Source organism: Cottoperca gobio, chromosome 8 (genome assembly GCF_900634415.1).
Source record: "Cottoperca gobio chromosome 8, fCotGob3.1, whole genome shotgun sequence".
Classification (NCBI taxonomy): Eukaryota; Metazoa; Chordata; class Actinopteri; order Perciformes; family Bovichtidae; genus Cottoperca; species Cottoperca gobio.
Window position 1 is genome coordinate 6077596 of NC_041362.1, and position 17936 is coordinate 6095531.

Below are 17936 nucleotides of genomic sequence, written 5' to 3' on the forward strand. Positions count from 1 at the left end.
AGAGTTTTATTTCTCTGGGGACGGATTGAACCTTTGAGCCCATTCACTGAGACAACTTCAATATCTTCTGACTGGCTGGAACTGATCACACTCTCTCTCTCTCTCTCTCTCTCTCTCTCTCTCTCTCTCTCTCTCTCTCTCTCTCTCTCTCTCTCTCTCTCACACACACACACACACACACACACACACACACACACTGATGACAAAGCTGATGCTTACCTAGAGCAGGCTGGGCGTCTGTTAATGAAGAAGAAGCAGAGGTTGAGCAGATGAACTGGACCAAATGGGTGGTAATGATGATATACTGTGGTGTAAGTATTTCACACATATGCAGACAGATCATAAACACACACAAGTATGACAGAATAATGCTTAGCCACAGCTCTGTGAGTTATATTGGTCATTTTAGAGATAAATCGATGTGTTTAATTTAACAGATGAGTAAAGCCACAATAAGCACACATACACACACACACACACACACACACACACACACACACACACACACACACACACACACACACACACACAACTATTTAGCGAGGACAGAGCATGCCCACTACAGAGGGCTGCATCTCCACCACTGAAAGTGACAATAATGTAACAGGGGAACAGCAGCCCGTTTGAAGTGTGTTCAATAAGTGATCGAACATCTATACAAGTTGTACTTTTGTTACAGTTTTCTTCCTGCCTTGCAAAGTTTCTGTACTCTTGAGATATGAGCAATTTAAGATTCTAACCTTGTTTATATTTTGGATATCTGTTTATTGATATTTTATATTTGCTGGTACTTTTTCCTACTTTGTACTGTTGCAACTGCTGCGTCACAATTTCTCTCCGGATAAAGACATTTATATCTCATCTTTAGACGACTGCACTGACTACAGTACGGTTCATAGTGTCCAATACTTGATGTGGGACCCCGAGTCAGGCCCCATCCAAATTATATCCAAGCCCCCAATGCAAAGTGACTCAGGGTTCAGCGACTTGCCCAAGAACACTTTGACCTGTGGACAGGAGCAGCTGGGGATCAAACTGCAACCCTGTGTGTCATTTTGAGCCAATGTCTCAGGGTTACCTAGATAGTAGGGAAGAGCTGGCAGCAGGCTCTTGAAACACAGAGGATTTGGGGTACAGATGAGTATAATGGCTGTTACGGGCTTTATTGAAATATGACATAAGCTGTGAATAAGCAGGTTAAACAAAAGGTCAGCTGATAAAACTATGTTCTTTCAGGTGGAATGTTATTTTGGCTTTTTCATTTAACTTTGATTATATGTATTATAGATTATTTTGGGATATAACTGGGGGGTAGGCCAGTGTTCCCCTTCAAAGACAGCGACTAAGCAAAAATCAGTATCACAGAATTAGTATAACTCACTGCTCTACCTCCTCATTGCACCTGCACACACACATACACATTTAAAAAAACTCTCACCAAGCCACTTAAAGTGTAGGCAATAATTAATCTCCAATGATAGCGACTGCACACACACGCTGAAATACACACACACACACACACACACACACACACACACACACACACACACACACACACACACACACACAGAAACAAGTGTACAACGTTCTCGCTCGTACCAAATGTTGCAGTTGCTCCATAATATGAATTGCCATTTAATCCTACAAGGTGAACTGAAACTGTGCACAAATAGACCTACATACAAATGTACAACGAAGTATGTTTTACTCTCTCATGGGACTCATTACTTATTACTGAATACGTGCCACCGGCAGAGGAAATCTGTGTAAACATGCATATACACTCTTCTGCAGCACAGTACATGATTCTACCTGATCTACACATACAATGCATGTATCTCACATATCATGTAGCTACTCTGCTGTCGGCTGCTACACCCACACACAATTATTTCACACATTTAGCTGAATGCATTAACTTCAACTATGGATCGGACTTGAAAGGTCAGGATGTTCAGGCACACAGGGAAGTGAAATGAGAGGAACAATCTGCCATTCTGAATCTATCTCAGACTTCTTTCTCACACATACAAATCAGTATCATTGTGCTACCCACAGCAGGTTGGGAAACACATTGACACTCAGTGACTAACCGATCATGAAGTGACCGCAGAGAGAAACTCAAACAAAGGTCCCGAGAACAACAAATCAGTAACAAACTAGCCAGTATTTCAATGTCGTTCTATGTCAGGTGTTGACTGTAGGGACAATGGAGCTGCTGTATTGTCTCACGTATCACTGCGTCTAAATGCTTTAAAACAGAGGTGTCACACATAGGGAAAAGTGTTGCAAAAAAAGTGTCACACAGTATTATGACAGCATACACGCGTTCAAGTTGAAGCTGACTTTGTGGGAGACACAACTGTCAAAGAGGTGACTGCTCATTTTCCTCCTCTAAAAGACGGCGACCGGAGTTAATGGTGACATGAATCGGTACAAAAGACAAGATTACGGTATAGCTGCGGTAGTCTGAGCAACGGTTTCAGGTCTTTGGTGAACTTGAGACAGAATTTGCAGTTTTTCGCTCTCCATTCACAGTCAGGACTTCTGATCTGCCCGTCGACATCCAACTTGAAATAATAGGCTTGCAGTTCCTTTTATCAGTATCTCTTGCCAGGGTGCCCCAAATTGACAGCACTTGCTGCAAAGGTTTTGTGCATGTTTGGGATTAACTACCTTTTCTCTAAATGAGTATCAATAAAACAAAGCTGCGTTCAAAGCTCACACACAAGCACTTAAATGACATCCTGAAGTTGGCTGCTCCTCAGGATTTGATGCCTGATATTGATGCACTTGTGACGCTAAAAGACGCCATGTTTCAAGAGCAAATGAAACAGTGAGTAAGCCGACTTAATGTAAAATGCTGTTTCAGACACTTTTACACCCTGAAGAATACAGTTCTGTGAAAATGAATACTTATATTTAAATATTTAAGACGTTGAACATTGTGCAATATAATGTCAGCAGCTTCAGAACAAAAGAGTTTGGTTTGGTGGAACCCTGTTGTTCGTGCGCTGACACAACTTTTATGTATTTTTTATGTATATATTTTATACATTTACAAGGCAGGGGGATAACTCAATCTTCTTCCTTAATAGTTCCCACTTTAGTTTGCACGGCGTGGTGTCCGTTCAGGTGGTCAGTAAATTTAAAATAATTTCTAGATCTTGACAAGTTGTTTTGATCATAAAGTAAAATACTATATTGTTCAGTTCCAGACACCTGTGACTAAATGTTCATAATATTTTGTATGTGAACATTTTCAGAATGTACTTTTTTGCACTAAAACAAAGGGAAAGATTTGGAGTTGTCGTTATTTATAGGTTATTATGATATGATTTACTGTTCCGGCTCACTTGAAACCAAATTGGGCCGTATGTGGCCCCTGAACTAAATGAGTTTGACACCCCTGCTTTAAAATGATCCAAAATTAAATAGATGGTTTATTCTGTGGGTTTGTAATTCCTTAATACCGCAATTTCCTGGCAATTTCCTGGAAGGAACAGCGTAATTACAGGGAAATGAGGCTAAGCTTTTTTCAGAGTTTAGTTGAATTTGTTGATTTTCAGATTTGCCGTCTTGATTTCAACATTTTACAGGTGATTCGTCTTCTAAAATAAAGATTTTAAATTAAATTAAATCCCTTTTTCACTCTTAACTTTGATGCACACTTTCATGTTGGTTATTAAGCAAACAGAAAGGGTGATAAATAAGAAGTGGTTAAACAACCAGTGCAGAACACGATGTCTCAATGGGATGAGCAACCTTTTTAAATTGCACTTTGTTGTAACTAAGAGTTGTATTGGCCAACGCCCTTGGCTGTAGTAGAAATGCAAACACTGCTAATAAGACACTTGAATGTGAAAGATTAATTTGCATGTACTGTATATATGTGCAGTATACCCAAGCTAAAACAGATAAAGAAAAGAAAAGTCATACACACACACACACACACACACACAGACACCCATATATGCATACATATATGCATACATACAGTGTGACGCTTACCCATAAATTAAATACCTTCTATTTTGATCCTAACACCCAATTTAATTAGCATCTCTGGTGCTCAAAATACTCTTATAACATGTTTTTAAGCGCTAATAAAAGAATATTGAAGAAACACTGAGCAGTGTGTGTGTGTGTGTGTGTGTGCGTGTGTGTGTGTGTGTGTGTGTGTGTGTGTGTGTGTGTGTGTGTGTGTGTGTGTGTCTAGCGTCATGCATATCCCCACACTCAGTGCCATCACCACAGAAGTTCACTGCTTCTGTGTTTGTTTCATCTGAAAGTCTTACCCTCCTCCTCCACTGGCTCCTCTGAATGAGGGGAAACACACATTATTTTGTGAATGAGGATGATGATGACAGTAATGATGATGATGATGATGATGATGATGGTGATGATGATGATGATGGTGATGATGATGATGATGGTGATGGTGATGATGATGATGATTATCTACAGACAGTTACGTCTATGGAACACAGACAAACAAACACTGAACCCAACATGTTTCTCTTACCCTTCATGTCTGAAAAAAAAAGAAAGAAAGACCAATTTATTAGACAATCTTTATAAGAGGCTTTAATGAAATATTAGTTTTTCAGAAGCTGTGGTAGTTTAACTGTATAATAACTGATTACTGTATGCGTAACTCAGAAATAAATTGGATTTCTGGAGCACAGCTTGTGGGCTCAGATTAGATGTCATGAAGGCACTTACCAGCAGGGGCTGCTGCAGCATCATCGCCCTTGGCTGCTGCAATTAAACAACAATTATGTAAAATAATTTGTACATCCTCATTATTTTATATCATACAACACCAGCAGCACAGTGTTTGGATAGTCACAGCTTCCAGAGCTGAGACTCCGTAAACTGTTTAAAGAGCCGCATCTTGTTATCTGAATCCTCAGGAGACAATAACTAATAATCATGTATATACATAACTGAGGGCACTTCCTCATCATTCTATTTATCTACAATACTATGCATCATGTCTTAAAATATATATATATATACATATATTTATGTATATTTACAGGAATGCTAATCAGGAAGCACACAAGCCGATAAACAATGCCTTTCTGAAAATAGAAATCAGGCCCCTTTATAAGTATAAAACACTGCATCAAATATACACTTTTAAATGAACAGGTTTGTTGCAGTAACATAAACACATGTTCACAAATACCCGCTCAGGGAAACCTTGCTTTATGCACCTTTTCTTGATTTCTGTAGGGTTAGCCTCTGGCAAAAGAGTGAATATTGGATTTCAGCAGGGGAATAGTGTATGATTCAAATGAGGCATGGTTTACAGAAACAGTGAGGCTGGGATAAATATAAGTACATTTTTCAGAGATCATGAGGAATAATTGGGCTTAAAAAAATCTGAAAGGGGCGGCCTCAAGACAAAAATGCTTTTGATAGGATAAGTACATCAAAGTTCCAGGATCCCAGATCTAGGTTACTTTAGAAGCTCAAGGGTGTCTAATGAGATGGCAGATTAGGCATGAGTTTCTGTCTGCCAGACAAACTAAAGCACACAGCTGCACAATAATAATTCAACTTTGCCAGCATTCACATCTCAACCATCTATTTCAATAATTTCGTAGGTCTGTGCCCTCATTAGGGCTACAGTTGAAGTTCTGCCGACGCAGCAAAGCGTATGTTAAAGGGCAGAGCCACAGAAATGAGTGAGGACATCATCTTCTAAAGCTATCGTCTCTCCAAACCACCGACAACAAGCCACAACTGCAGAGCAAGTGTCCCGTGAGCCTACTTAACAGTGGGTCTAAGATATCAAGGCCCGGCCTTGGCGCCCTGCTTTCCTGACTGGCACACTATGGCATACTAGTGGGGGGGGGGCAACACTTCTATTTTGGTTAAGGTTTGTTTTTCATGCAGCAATATGTTAATGCTTCACTCAGCACTTCAATCCAAGACAGGACTGTGACGCAGCAGGCATAAAAGCCTTCTTTAGGTTGGTGCTGAGGCATGGATCCCACCCCTCGACTGTAAATCAGAAAGTCGGTCACTACATTTCAGAGCACGCAGTTTTTCATGACTGTATTACCTTGATGTCGAAATGTTTACAAGCCAGATTTGATGTCTGGCTCGTCATCACTTAGCAGAAGACAGGAGGAGGGTTTGTTTTTTAGAAATAACCCTCTCCCTGAGTGACAAATGGTGCATTAAATAAATCAAGTCATAAATTGGTTCTATAAAGCGTGTTTAGATGTAAAAGTCCCTATTGTCACCGTTTTAATACCCAGTCAGGGCCTCAGTTAGTGTCGGTTGCGCGGCAGCACATCAATAAAAGATCTCAAATGAGAGTTTTGGTTCGTCTGCGTCGACATTTGAAAGAACGTTTTTGATGCTCAGAAACCGTTTCTATTTCTCTCCCATAAAAACATGAATAACATTTCGGTTATAAAATAAACTAGAAAAACACCTTGAAGAGCTTGCAGAAATTAGATCCATATCCCTAAGTGACCTGTTTCTCCTTCAGCCCACTTTATAAGATCCTCTCTCTGTCTTCCTCTATCACAGGCCTGTCTGTCCTGCTTGGTGGGAAAAGCTGAGAGCAAACCGTTAAGTCACAACTAGGACAACTGTGCCCCTTCAACCCTCGGCGCTAATGCTGAAGGTAATGCACAGGTGATGAACACGCTGTCTGTGCAGATCTCCGTTATCATTACCGTGCACGCTTCATCGACAGTCCTCCCTGGCCTAGATCATTTCCCTCTACGCCGCCTGTATCCCTGTCTTCCAGGTATCTGTTAAATGGATAACGTCTCTTGCCGTCTCCATTCCTTCTTCCTTTTCACTTAATGCAAATCCCTACTCTCAGCACTTTTTCGTCCTACCATTTCTTTGTCCTACTTTAATAGATTCCACTTTCTTCTAAAGAGAGAAAAAAAAAATAGTGAAGCAAGATGATGAGCCATGAGGTGGAAACTAAAACGGGGAGAGAGAAGAAGAATGAGCCAGGCCAACGGGGGTCAAGGATAGCGTGACGCTTGCCTTTAAGAGCCTGAGGATTGGGTTCTTAAGTGGGGGAGATGAGAGCGTTTATATTTAACAAATATCATGAGAGATGAGAGATGCTTGTTGAAAGACAATTTTATTTACTCAGTTTTCGCTGACCCTGCCGCTCACTGCTTCCTTTCAATACTCACATTACTTGCATCGTAATTATAGACCGTTTTTATTACCAAAAGCTTATCGCTAATATCATTTTAAACTTGAGGGCTTTAATGCCTTACAATATGACTCCTGCCAAAAACTGATTAAGATTAAGTAATAATACCAAAGTAGAGACATAGGGGGGATTTTTGTGTGTGAAGTAAGTGTGTGTCAGTTTATAAAGAGCAGAGCGTTAACACTGCCTGGGTTGCAGACTTGTTTCCTTCTATGGATATTAATAGATATATGCATTCTTGAATTTTCAAGGTGCTTAAGATATATAAACGTCCTGGAATGTTCTATATAGATATTGTGCTGGATAACAAGGTTAGACATGTTTTATTCTCAATTTTACTGCTTCAAAACAGTAAACAATGAGCTGAAAGACCCTACAACGCTGCATGAAATCTCTTTGGGTTGATCACTACTAGTGACTCCTTTTACATCCTCATACTCAGATACTCATGAGATCCATTTTAGATATAACAATATTGAGTACAGCCGCTTTATCTTAACATTTGCTGAGCTGTTATTACCTCCGACAACGAGGTTATTTTTCCGGTTAAGTTTGTTTGTTTGTCGGCAGGATAACGAAAAAACTATTGGCCCGTTATCATGAAACTTGGTGGAACCGTGAGCCAAGCAAGAACCCATTACATTTTGGAGTGGATCCGAACCACGGGTCAGATACAAGCATTATTTTTCACTTATGGAATTGCCCTCGGCGGAGGTCTACGCTCTCCGAGTGCCCTTATGGTTTCTACATTTGAAAAACAACACATGCTTCATTATTTGAGACACAATGCGGTTTTCATGAGAATCCACGAATCAGATTCTCCAAAATAGTTTCATATGATAATGCTAGACTAATCAAAATATGGAAATACATTGAAGTTAGTTCCAGCTGTGGCCTGTCACAATAAATAACCACATGCCCATACCAACAGAATTGGTGCCATGTGTTCATTGCTATGCTTCCCAAAGTTCACCTGTCCATCACTTTCATTGGCTTCTATCTCTCCTAACATGTTATAATCACATCATATTTGAAACTGTACAGCTAAATGGATATTTATTAATGAAACGAAAACAAACAACCTGTATGATGTTGTTCATGGTCTTTCTTTTATCACACAGCAGAAAGCAAACATCAGCAGCACTTCATACTGAAAAACAAAGAGGACATTTGCATTTCTGTGCTCATATATTACACAGTCTCTCCCTCTCTCTCGCCCCCTTTCTCTCTCCCCGTTTTGCTTTTGAAGGGTAACCTCTGTGGAATGCGCTTCGTTAATCTCTCTTGACATTTCCCCTGTCTTCCTTTGCTGCGTACGTCTACTGCTTGTTCAGTCAGTTAAGCCAAAGGAGTCAGGCCAAGCCAAACATTAGAATCTTGAAATCTTTCTCTGTCATCGCTGAACGAAGCCAAACAGGGCACAAATTCCTCACATGCACTTGTTTGAATGTGTGTTTAAATGCTAGATACTGAGCAGTTGTATCTTTAAGAAACGTCTAATGCTGCTGCTGCTGAGGAAAGCGTCGCTTAAGTGGTTTTGTTTCTACTGGAGCATGATGTTCAAGGACTGCAGAATACATCAAGTCACTTAAGGGTGTCTACAACCGTAAGCTATGAGGGCAGCAGACGTGTTAACTAGAGAACCGGGCCAGCACGGCCTACTCGCCTAACGTCAATTGGTAGTAACATGTTCCCAAGGCTCATACTTTGTTAATGAAGCCTGGTGCCCTTTTACACAACGCCCCTCGACACTGGAGAAGTGTGCCATTCACCGGTGAAACTATACAGCTCATGTTACCATACGTGTGAGAGTAGCCGTATGAACGTATAGCCAACAAGTAGTAGGTTGCAGTTTTAAATTACTTGTGGGTGTCCAATCTGCTCAGGAGGCAAAAGTGCAGAGCCAAAGAACCACGGGATATTTCTCTCATAACACATCCATGTATCACTTGTGCCGGTTAAATTTCCTTTGGATGCTAAAAGTTTATTTGTCAGCAGATGGCGACTCAGAAAAGCAGAACGAAGGGAAGCCCCAAGGTACATCACGAAAAGTGTAGATCTGTTTCCACCACACATGAAAATAAACATCTGCGCATCTTAACTGACCGTATTAAGATAAAAGCATCTCGCATTAACAACCGTCCGTGTTGTTATTCTTTAAAAGTGTGTTATCTTCGAGATCGTTTTCCACGAGGACACAGAATCAGCTTTTTGGAATTGATATCCAGCTGTTCCTTTTTACATTAAAAGGAAACTGAAGCCAAATGAAAAAATAAAGGTGTAAAACAGGATTATTTTTAAAGGGACACGACACCCCCTCAAGATTAGCAGACTATAAAAATGGTAGTAAAATATCTTCAATTTCTCTTGAGCAAGCATTCAAACGTTTGTAAAAATAAACCAAATGGTGTCATCAGGTTTATCTTGGCTTGGACTTGGAGACATTTTTAATGAAAGCCTGCTATCAAGTTGCGTTACAGAAAGTGTAGGCTCGAGCATTTCTGGAGCTTACCTGAGTCTGCATGGGTTTTCATTTTTATTTATATATATATATCTCTTATGAGTCTCCAAAAATCATGGAAGTGCAATACTACATTTCTGGACTGCCCCTTTAAGTCTATCTGTCTTTGCACAACTGTTTTGGTTAGATTTGGTTACATTTGTTGATTATAATTACGGAATTTAATTTCAACCTCAGAGCTGCAAACTGCCTCCATACTGAGATTGAATTCAACCAATCAGATGGCTCCTGCTTTAAGAGCCGCTCTGCTTCTGGGTAATGTTTTTAGCAACTAAAACTCCAATCCACTCCAATGTATACGCATATTTGGCAGAGCTATTCAACAGGGAATCCCTCAATGCCTTAAAAGCACCTTAATCCCACTTTAAAAGCAACTCATTGTATTATTATGCCCATGATCACACACGGCCAAGCGGCTGCTACTGTACTTAAACCCCACGATGCTGTGACTGAGATGTTTATTCGTATTTGCATAATATTCAAATATACATCGAAATGGGGAATATTGGCAGTGGAGCAGAGAAAAGATTAATATTCAAACAATCTATTTATAAGCCTGAGTGTGTGGATGAGTATCAATGGTATTATTGGAACTTGGCTGGCACTCTTGCTGGGGGCAGAGCATGACTGATGGAGTTTCACCATTTTATGATGAGGATGGAGAGTGATGCTGTCGGCAGAATCGGGGTACACTTAAGCCTCTGCCCTCTCATCACTCAATCATAAAGTTAATTTGACAGTCTTGATGATCTGACTTACAGCGTCACCCCCTGTAAAAGGAGGAGGTACAGGGATAAGTTCAGAGTAAAGACTAAACGGTCGCTTGACATTCAGATTAGTAATGCTTGTTGTAAAACCAACGTCAGAGGAAAGATTTTTCCTGCGACTGTCAAGGCTGAAATATCAAAAATAATAAGCGACTGCAAGTGAAAGTGTCAGGGAACTGGTTGTTCTACGCAGATTCTGTAGAAGCTCCCTGTTTTAAATACACTGACCAGCAATGGAACAGGCATATTCGGATGACCTACTTTTTGTTTTTGGATGCTTAGCTTCTGCGAGGAAAGGGAGTAATAATTTAAATATTTCAATGGATTTCTTTACACATGGAGCTCCATGAGAACTTATTAAAGTTAAGCTTCAGAGGACCAAAGTATAATATTCTCATCCATATTCTATCCTGTGTGGACTGAAACAGTGTTTGCTCAACATAAATATTATTTATTATATGTCTATAATCATAATTGTATTTCTTTACAGCTGACAATTTTAAAAAGCTGCAGCGATTGGGCAAAGTTGTGATCCGACGCCATTTTTTGAAGGATTTATTGGGTTGAGGAGATAAAATGTGAGACAAACAAGTTCATATCATAATTCTCTTCAGTCTTATTTGTTAGCCTTCTATGATAATACACTCAGAATGTGTGGACTTTGGGCCGTTGGTTGGACATAACAAGAATTTAGACGAAAGTTACATAAATTAATCCAGAACATAATCAGCAAATGAATCAATAATGGGAAAATATGTTAGCATCTCTACTGAAGGACTACACCAAATGTGATTGGAGGTTCAGTCACAGATTGTTCTGTTGTATTTTCATAACACTTACATATTAAGTGGTACACTTTTTTACTTTATTTACATGACGACACCTCAGGAGCATGCACTGACCTCTGCAGAGAACTTCATACAAAGAAAAAGGCCATTAAAAATGATTGTCCCACTGAGACAAGTTGGTAAACCTTTTAAAGGTGTTGACACGGTTGTGTTATTTAGTCTATGCATGCTGTAATGGTCATGTATTAAGCCTGTTGTGGCTGAGGACCGAGGGATTAGACACACAAGCCTGTGGAGGGAATGAGAAGGCTGGCACGGCTGTATTTAACACTGGGTTATTGTGATGATGATAAGAATTATGGCTTGTTTGGATTCCACCAGTGATGTTTGTATCCCCCCCCCCCACACACACACACACCCCCTCTCCCCTCTCTGCCACACGTGAGGAGGAAGATTTATGGATGAACAAGAGAGGAGAAAGAAAAGGAATGGGTAATAGGGTTGGAAGAGGAATAAAAGGGGTGCGAAACTAAAGATTAGATTTTATGGCGCCGCTATAAACTTTCCTGATGATTTGAATGAATTGTTATTATGTGAATAAAGCAGTCTCAACATGAGAAAACAATTGCTAAATGCAACTCTAATTTAGGGATGAGGAATCTGTGGTGTTCGGTAAACAAAGGCGGCTTTAAATACCATATTAAGCTGTCATCCACTTCAGCTTTCCATTCATTTCCTTCTCTTTCTTCCAGCTCGCATCAACACAGCCTGCGCTCCAAATAGGCCAAGGCCTCTCTCAAATCACAGAGGAAGCTTTTAGAATAAGGAATACATTCTGGGTGTTGGGCTGCGTTTAGAGAGACTTTGTTAATGATATATCAGGCTCAGTTCACTCCTCACGCTCTCTTTGCAGGACCTCGTAGCGCTTGACTCTGCATCTGTCTGTAATTCATCAAGCAACGGGTGGAAACCTGTGGGAACTTGATGATAGCTTTAGTATGAGGTAATGCTACACTGAGCGGTTGTGAGACGTGTGGTTTTGAGGGTTGAGGGGTTGTGGGAGTGGTAGGATCTTAGACTCTTTCTAGCCTGTAGCCAATAGGATGACAGGAAGTTTAACCTTCTACTAAACAACTGCTACTCTCCAAAGACAAGAAGATAGACTCTTAGATGTCCAACTGGCTTGGTTTCATATCTTAGATGGGTCTATAGTTTCACAAAGATAGCCTCAAACTAACTACACTTCAGATAGACATCTAAATTCATCCATTGCAAACGGTCTAGTTCTTCTAGATCTGGCGTGGGACTTATTTGCCATGAATTCTGTGAATGTTTTGTCAAAGAGTCAAACCGCTCAGCTCTGTTCACTGCAGCCTTTTAAAGCCTCCGGAGGTAAATGTGTGATATTGGGCTATATAAATTAAATTGACCCGACTTGACTTGAGTTACAAGAACATGTTACTGGTGACACTCATCAAAGATTGTAACAATACAAAAAACCTCCAATACTTTAAAATCTCAGCAGAGCTGCTGGTGCGTAATGTGGCCACTCAGCACTTCTGCTAAGTCAGGAAATGACTGAAAGAAATACTGAAAAAAACTGAATGACTGAACGACTGAATGACTGACTGAATGACTGACTGACTGAATGACTGACTGACTGAATGACTGACTGAATGACTGAATGACTGACTGACTGAATGACTGACTGAATGACTGACTGACTGACTGAATGACTGAATGAATGACTGAATGACTGAATGACTGAATGACTGACTGAATGACTGACTGACTGACTGAATGACTGACTGAATGACTGAATGACTGAATGACTGACTGAATGACTGACTGACTGACTGAATGACTGAATGAATGACTGAATGACTGAATGACTGACTGAATGACTGACTGAATGACTGACTGAATGACTGAATGACTGAATGACTGACTGAATGACTGAATGACTGACTGAATGACTGACTGAATGACTGAACGTCTGAGCAAATTCCTTGTAGGTGAAAACTTACTTTGCAATAAAGAAGATTCTGATTCTGATTCTGAATTAATGAATGAATGACTGAATAGCTAACTGATTGATTGACTGACTGACTCACTGAATGACTGAATGACTGAATGACTGACTGAATGACTGAGTGACTGAATGATTTATTGACTGACTGAATGACTGTCTGTATGACTGAATGACTGAATGACTGACTGACTGTCTGTATGACTGAATGTCTGAATGACTGACTGGATGACTGAATGAATGAATGACTGATATACTCACTACTATATATTTCCAACAGGTTACTGTGGCTTTAAAAAAGATCTTTCCCTTCTGATTACTTGCTCAACAGCATGTTAGCAAAGCAACGTGGCTTTAAATTCTGCGTTAGTTTGGGAATAAGGTGGCAACAGGCTTGAAACGGTCTAACTTGCATTTATAATCTAAGATTAGTAAGACTCGTCCAACACTACTGACCAGTTTAAAACATCTTTGTGAAACCGGCCCGTCTTAACTCTGGAACTCACATATTCACTTTTACATCATACTTGGTTTTGAAAAAGTTGTACGTTATTTCAAACTAATTTCTAACTCTGAACTAAGAGCCGTTATAAGTGACCTGTTGACCAGTGTTCCCATGGTAACAATCAGTGCGGACCAGTGGCACCAAATGACAGCGAGGAATAAGAAGGAAAGCCGTAACCTGTTGGAAATAAACAGCAAGGGATTGTTTCCTTTATGTCAAAAGAAATGTCGATTTGCAGTCTGGACTGTTTACCGTAGCTAAAGTCTGTCTTTATGCAACTGGCCCCTGCTCTGCCCTGTCCTAAGAGGAGAGGTAGGGGGGAGGTTTGGGTAGAGATGTTGGCCTCTGGCAGAATTACCGGTAATTAAAAATCGGGTTGTTATTTCTACACACACTCAGCAGTGGAGCAGCGCCAGCAAACTGCCATCCTGGCACACTGCAACTATCAGCATCAACACTGGTGCACAAGGTCTAATTATTGTGTAACTGGCTCCTTCCAAAGATCCCACTGGTTCATCACACGAAACAGATCAATAATCCATAGCTATTGTGAGAAACAATGATCCCGCTGGACTGTTTCTTCTTTTTTAATGGGTCAATAGGACCGACCTCTATTCCCAGAGGGGTCTTTCCCTTTGTAGATCCACAAGGCCACTGCTCTTACACTTAAGAACTATTCTTGTGGCTGTTTATAGGGGTGCATGCTTTTTCATGATCCCGACACCTTCTTGAGTCCCGGGTCAGTCTTAACCGTGAAGAGCAAGACCCCATGGGGGGGAGTTACATGTGCTGTAACCAGCTGATAGACAGGGGCAGAGGGGCCCCAAAATGTGATGAAGTTCAAGAGAGGGGCAACGATTTGGGATGGGCGGAAACACAAGAACAAGAAGAGCCTGAGAGAAGGTACTAATGTGGTGTTGGGAACATGATATGTGTGAGGTCAGGATGATGGATTGGCAACATATAATGAAGTGTTGGGATTGAATTACTGCATGATGGAGAATAAAAAGGGAAAGATTATAAAGTGCTCTGGAGGGGAAAGATTTCAGTTTGTGTATTTTATCTTGTCATGTGTCTCTAATGTGAACTAAGAAAGACACCTTTTAGTTTTTAGTCTAATTTACTTTTGGTTTTATCCGGTGAAGTTTGAAATTGCTCTATAAGCAAAAAAAGATCACTGAATTTCTATCAGCCCATGACGGAGAATGTGACACCTCGACTCCAATCCACAAGAAGAAAAAAAAAGGACTTTTTCCACACAATAACAGCAATATGGTGAACTTCCTGCAGATTGCCGAGGGGAGATGGATGCCAGCAGGGGAGACAGCGTAACAGAATGAGGGAGGCAATCAGGGTCAGATAGATTAGGTGTCTGAGGTGCAGAGATACGACGCAAGGTAGTTACACCTGACTTGGCAGAGGTCCCTCTAACAAATCATCCCGCTCATCTCTCCGCTTTTATCTGTTACCTCCTCCTCTCCTCCTGCCTTAATTCCCTCCTCTCCTCATGCATGCACTCGTTTCTCAGGTTTCAAGCGAACAGCTGATTTACGGTGCTTTGAGGTCACTGTTGACAAAGGCAGCAGAGCATATTTCAGACTGACACTGACATTACGACGTGCACTGCAGCCTGTATGGTTTAATGTCATTCACATTACAGTGTTGTATCAAAGGCACATATCTTGAACGCGTAGTTAACGGTGCAATGACAGGACTTGTCAGTGATGAAACAAGGCGTTGACTTTCTTATGCTCACCCTGTTTTTTATTGTAAAACTAGTGATATTTGCAGCAGTGCACATTTTGCAATGGTTCATTGGGTTCATTTTGCAGCACTGAGTTTATATATTATTGTATAAGATATAAGCAGAAATAATTACTAGTTGGTTTCTGTACAAAACGTTATCCCAGAAAGTAATTACATAAAGAAAATAAAAATGTCTTCCAATCTAACCTTGATCCTTACGTCAGACATTACTGTAGCACCTTCACCCTTCAACACATTTGTTCCTGTAAGAGCCTAAAAGATCCATTATTGTTACCATTAGTTGCTCCCTTTCCAAGCTTCTTTTCTTTCAATTACTTTTTGATGACCAATATTTAATCAAACTAATCAAACACTAAGCAAATACTAAAACCAAGCACATGATATGTTTACTCTCTACAGAGACATAAAGTCCGACTGTAACTCCAGAACATTGTTAATAAAAGAGAAAGCAGCATAAAGACACGGAGGGTGAGCTGATAGACATAAGCTTGTCACTCACTAACGAAAGCTAAAACTCCTACCACAGACAATAGAGTAACGCTCATGTTTAACAGCTTTGATTCACAAGCCACATGATACATTTCACATTAATTAATGATTTTCAGTCTCATTTGTCCAAAATTCAAGCATTTCTTAAAGAAAGGGGTTAAAATGATGGGTTCATGGATTCTTTCTTATTTTATTTTGTTACTCCTATGAACATGTCCCTGCATCGCCAGCTCCCACTTTTGTTTTTGTGAGTTTTCGGTCATAATCCTACAGGTTGGACCATCTTACCTGGCTGCTGTGGCTCAGGCATGTCTCTCTCAGTTTATAGTGATTCCTCCGAAAAGCGTCTTCCTAACTCCTTGTCTGTGGATCTGCCTGAATTTCTTCCTCCATCCCTTTTTATCATCTCAACACCCCCCCCCCCCCCCCCCCCCTCAACACACACACACACACACACACACAGTCCTTCCTCCTCCCCCCAACAAGTGGAACAAGGAGGGAAGAGTGTGACAGAATGGCTGTCACTTGAAACCTTGGCAGGAGCTGCAGAGCTTTGAGGAGCAGAAGGAAGACACCATGATGGGTAAAAGCGATTCAGAGCCATAAAGAAAAGTCCAGCCCTCGAGGAAACCTGCCAGCTGATTAACTCATTAGACCCGAGAGCCAGAACATTAAGAAACTGACAGACGCTAATCAGCACTGACTGACAATTTGATGATATGATGCAGCAGGCGTGGAAACTGCTCGTATAGGTTTTGGGTAAAACTTCTGACGTAGTTAAATATCTGTAGTGCACGAACATTATCAGGGAGGAAGGTGGAGTCAGAGTTACTGTAGGTAAGTTTTTCTGCTTGAGGGTCTTTTATTTTTCATTGTCTTGCAGGACTGAAAGATTGAACAGATACATCAGGATCGTTGTGTCACAAACGTTGTGTTCACCATGGATCAGATGAAGGAGGCAACAATCATGTCACTGCATCAGGGGCTTTATTTTCTGGTTTGAAGTTTGTAGACAGTGTAGATGAATTAATGAATAGTTAGTAGAGATTGAACATAATGTCTCTAAAGAGTGCTCCATTAGCCAACAGTCTCCTTCACTTTATGATGCATTACAACGCACCTAAAGTTAAATGTATCATATAGAGTTTAGCTATAATATAACGCTTGTTCAGCCCCAGCATCTCTAATAGATGCAGAAAAAACATTACAGTGACAGTAGTGATAACTGTTCACTTAGTAGCTCTTTGTTCAAAAGTACAGAGCAGAGTGATAATTAATTATTCCATTAACATATGCAGCTTGACATCAGAGTCGAATAGAGAAATTAGCAGAAAGGGTTTTGCAACATGTATCTGTGTTTTAAACAAACTGTTAATAACCATGAGGGGGATCTGGGGTTTTTTTTAATTGTCAAAGTCAAATAAAGCCCCAACCCTGAAAACTTTAGTACAGTCCCTATCTGAAGAGGATGAGAGGGAGAATAAAAACTAAGCAGCAGCAGCAGTCTTGCGTTCCTGCAGGCTCTGACAATCCCATTTGTTCTCCAGTAGCCGTAGCTGTCAACAGGGTGTATTTTATGTGACTGAAAGCTCTCTGCAGGGATGTGAGGAACAAGGTCACAGACAGACAGAGGAGGTCACTGACCTTATGAATTCCTAGAGAGGTATAAACTCCACCAACAGACATGACTATATACACACACATGCATGCTTAACCGAAGAATTTGACATATAAATCACATGTGTTGTGGTATAAATAAACAGTATTTAATATTGTACACATATGAGTGAGAGAAGTACGGCTGTGGCATTTATCCTCCTTCCTTTGATGGCAATGCAAACCAAAATGGGTATTATAACCATCGGT

The 17936-nt window shown here is 40.5% G+C and overlaps 1 protein-coding gene across 1 annotated transcript in view; it reads right to left on the reverse strand.

Annotated features, from left to right (window-relative positions):
* mybpc2a (myosin binding protein Ca) overlaps window positions 1-4759 on the reverse strand; it is a 31221-nt gene extending 26462 nt beyond the window's left edge. The window contains exons 1-2 of the mRNA XM_029437256.1: window positions 4726-4759; window positions 4526-4534 (exon numbers count right to left, since the gene is read on the reverse strand). Of these exons, the coding sequence (XP_029293116.1) occupies window positions 4526-4532 (7 nt within the window). The 5' untranslated portion in view covers window positions 4533-4534; window positions 4726-4759. The remainder of the gene's footprint in view (window positions 1-4525; window positions 4535-4725) is intronic.
* Between the last annotated feature and the right edge of the window lie 13177 nt (window positions 4760-17936).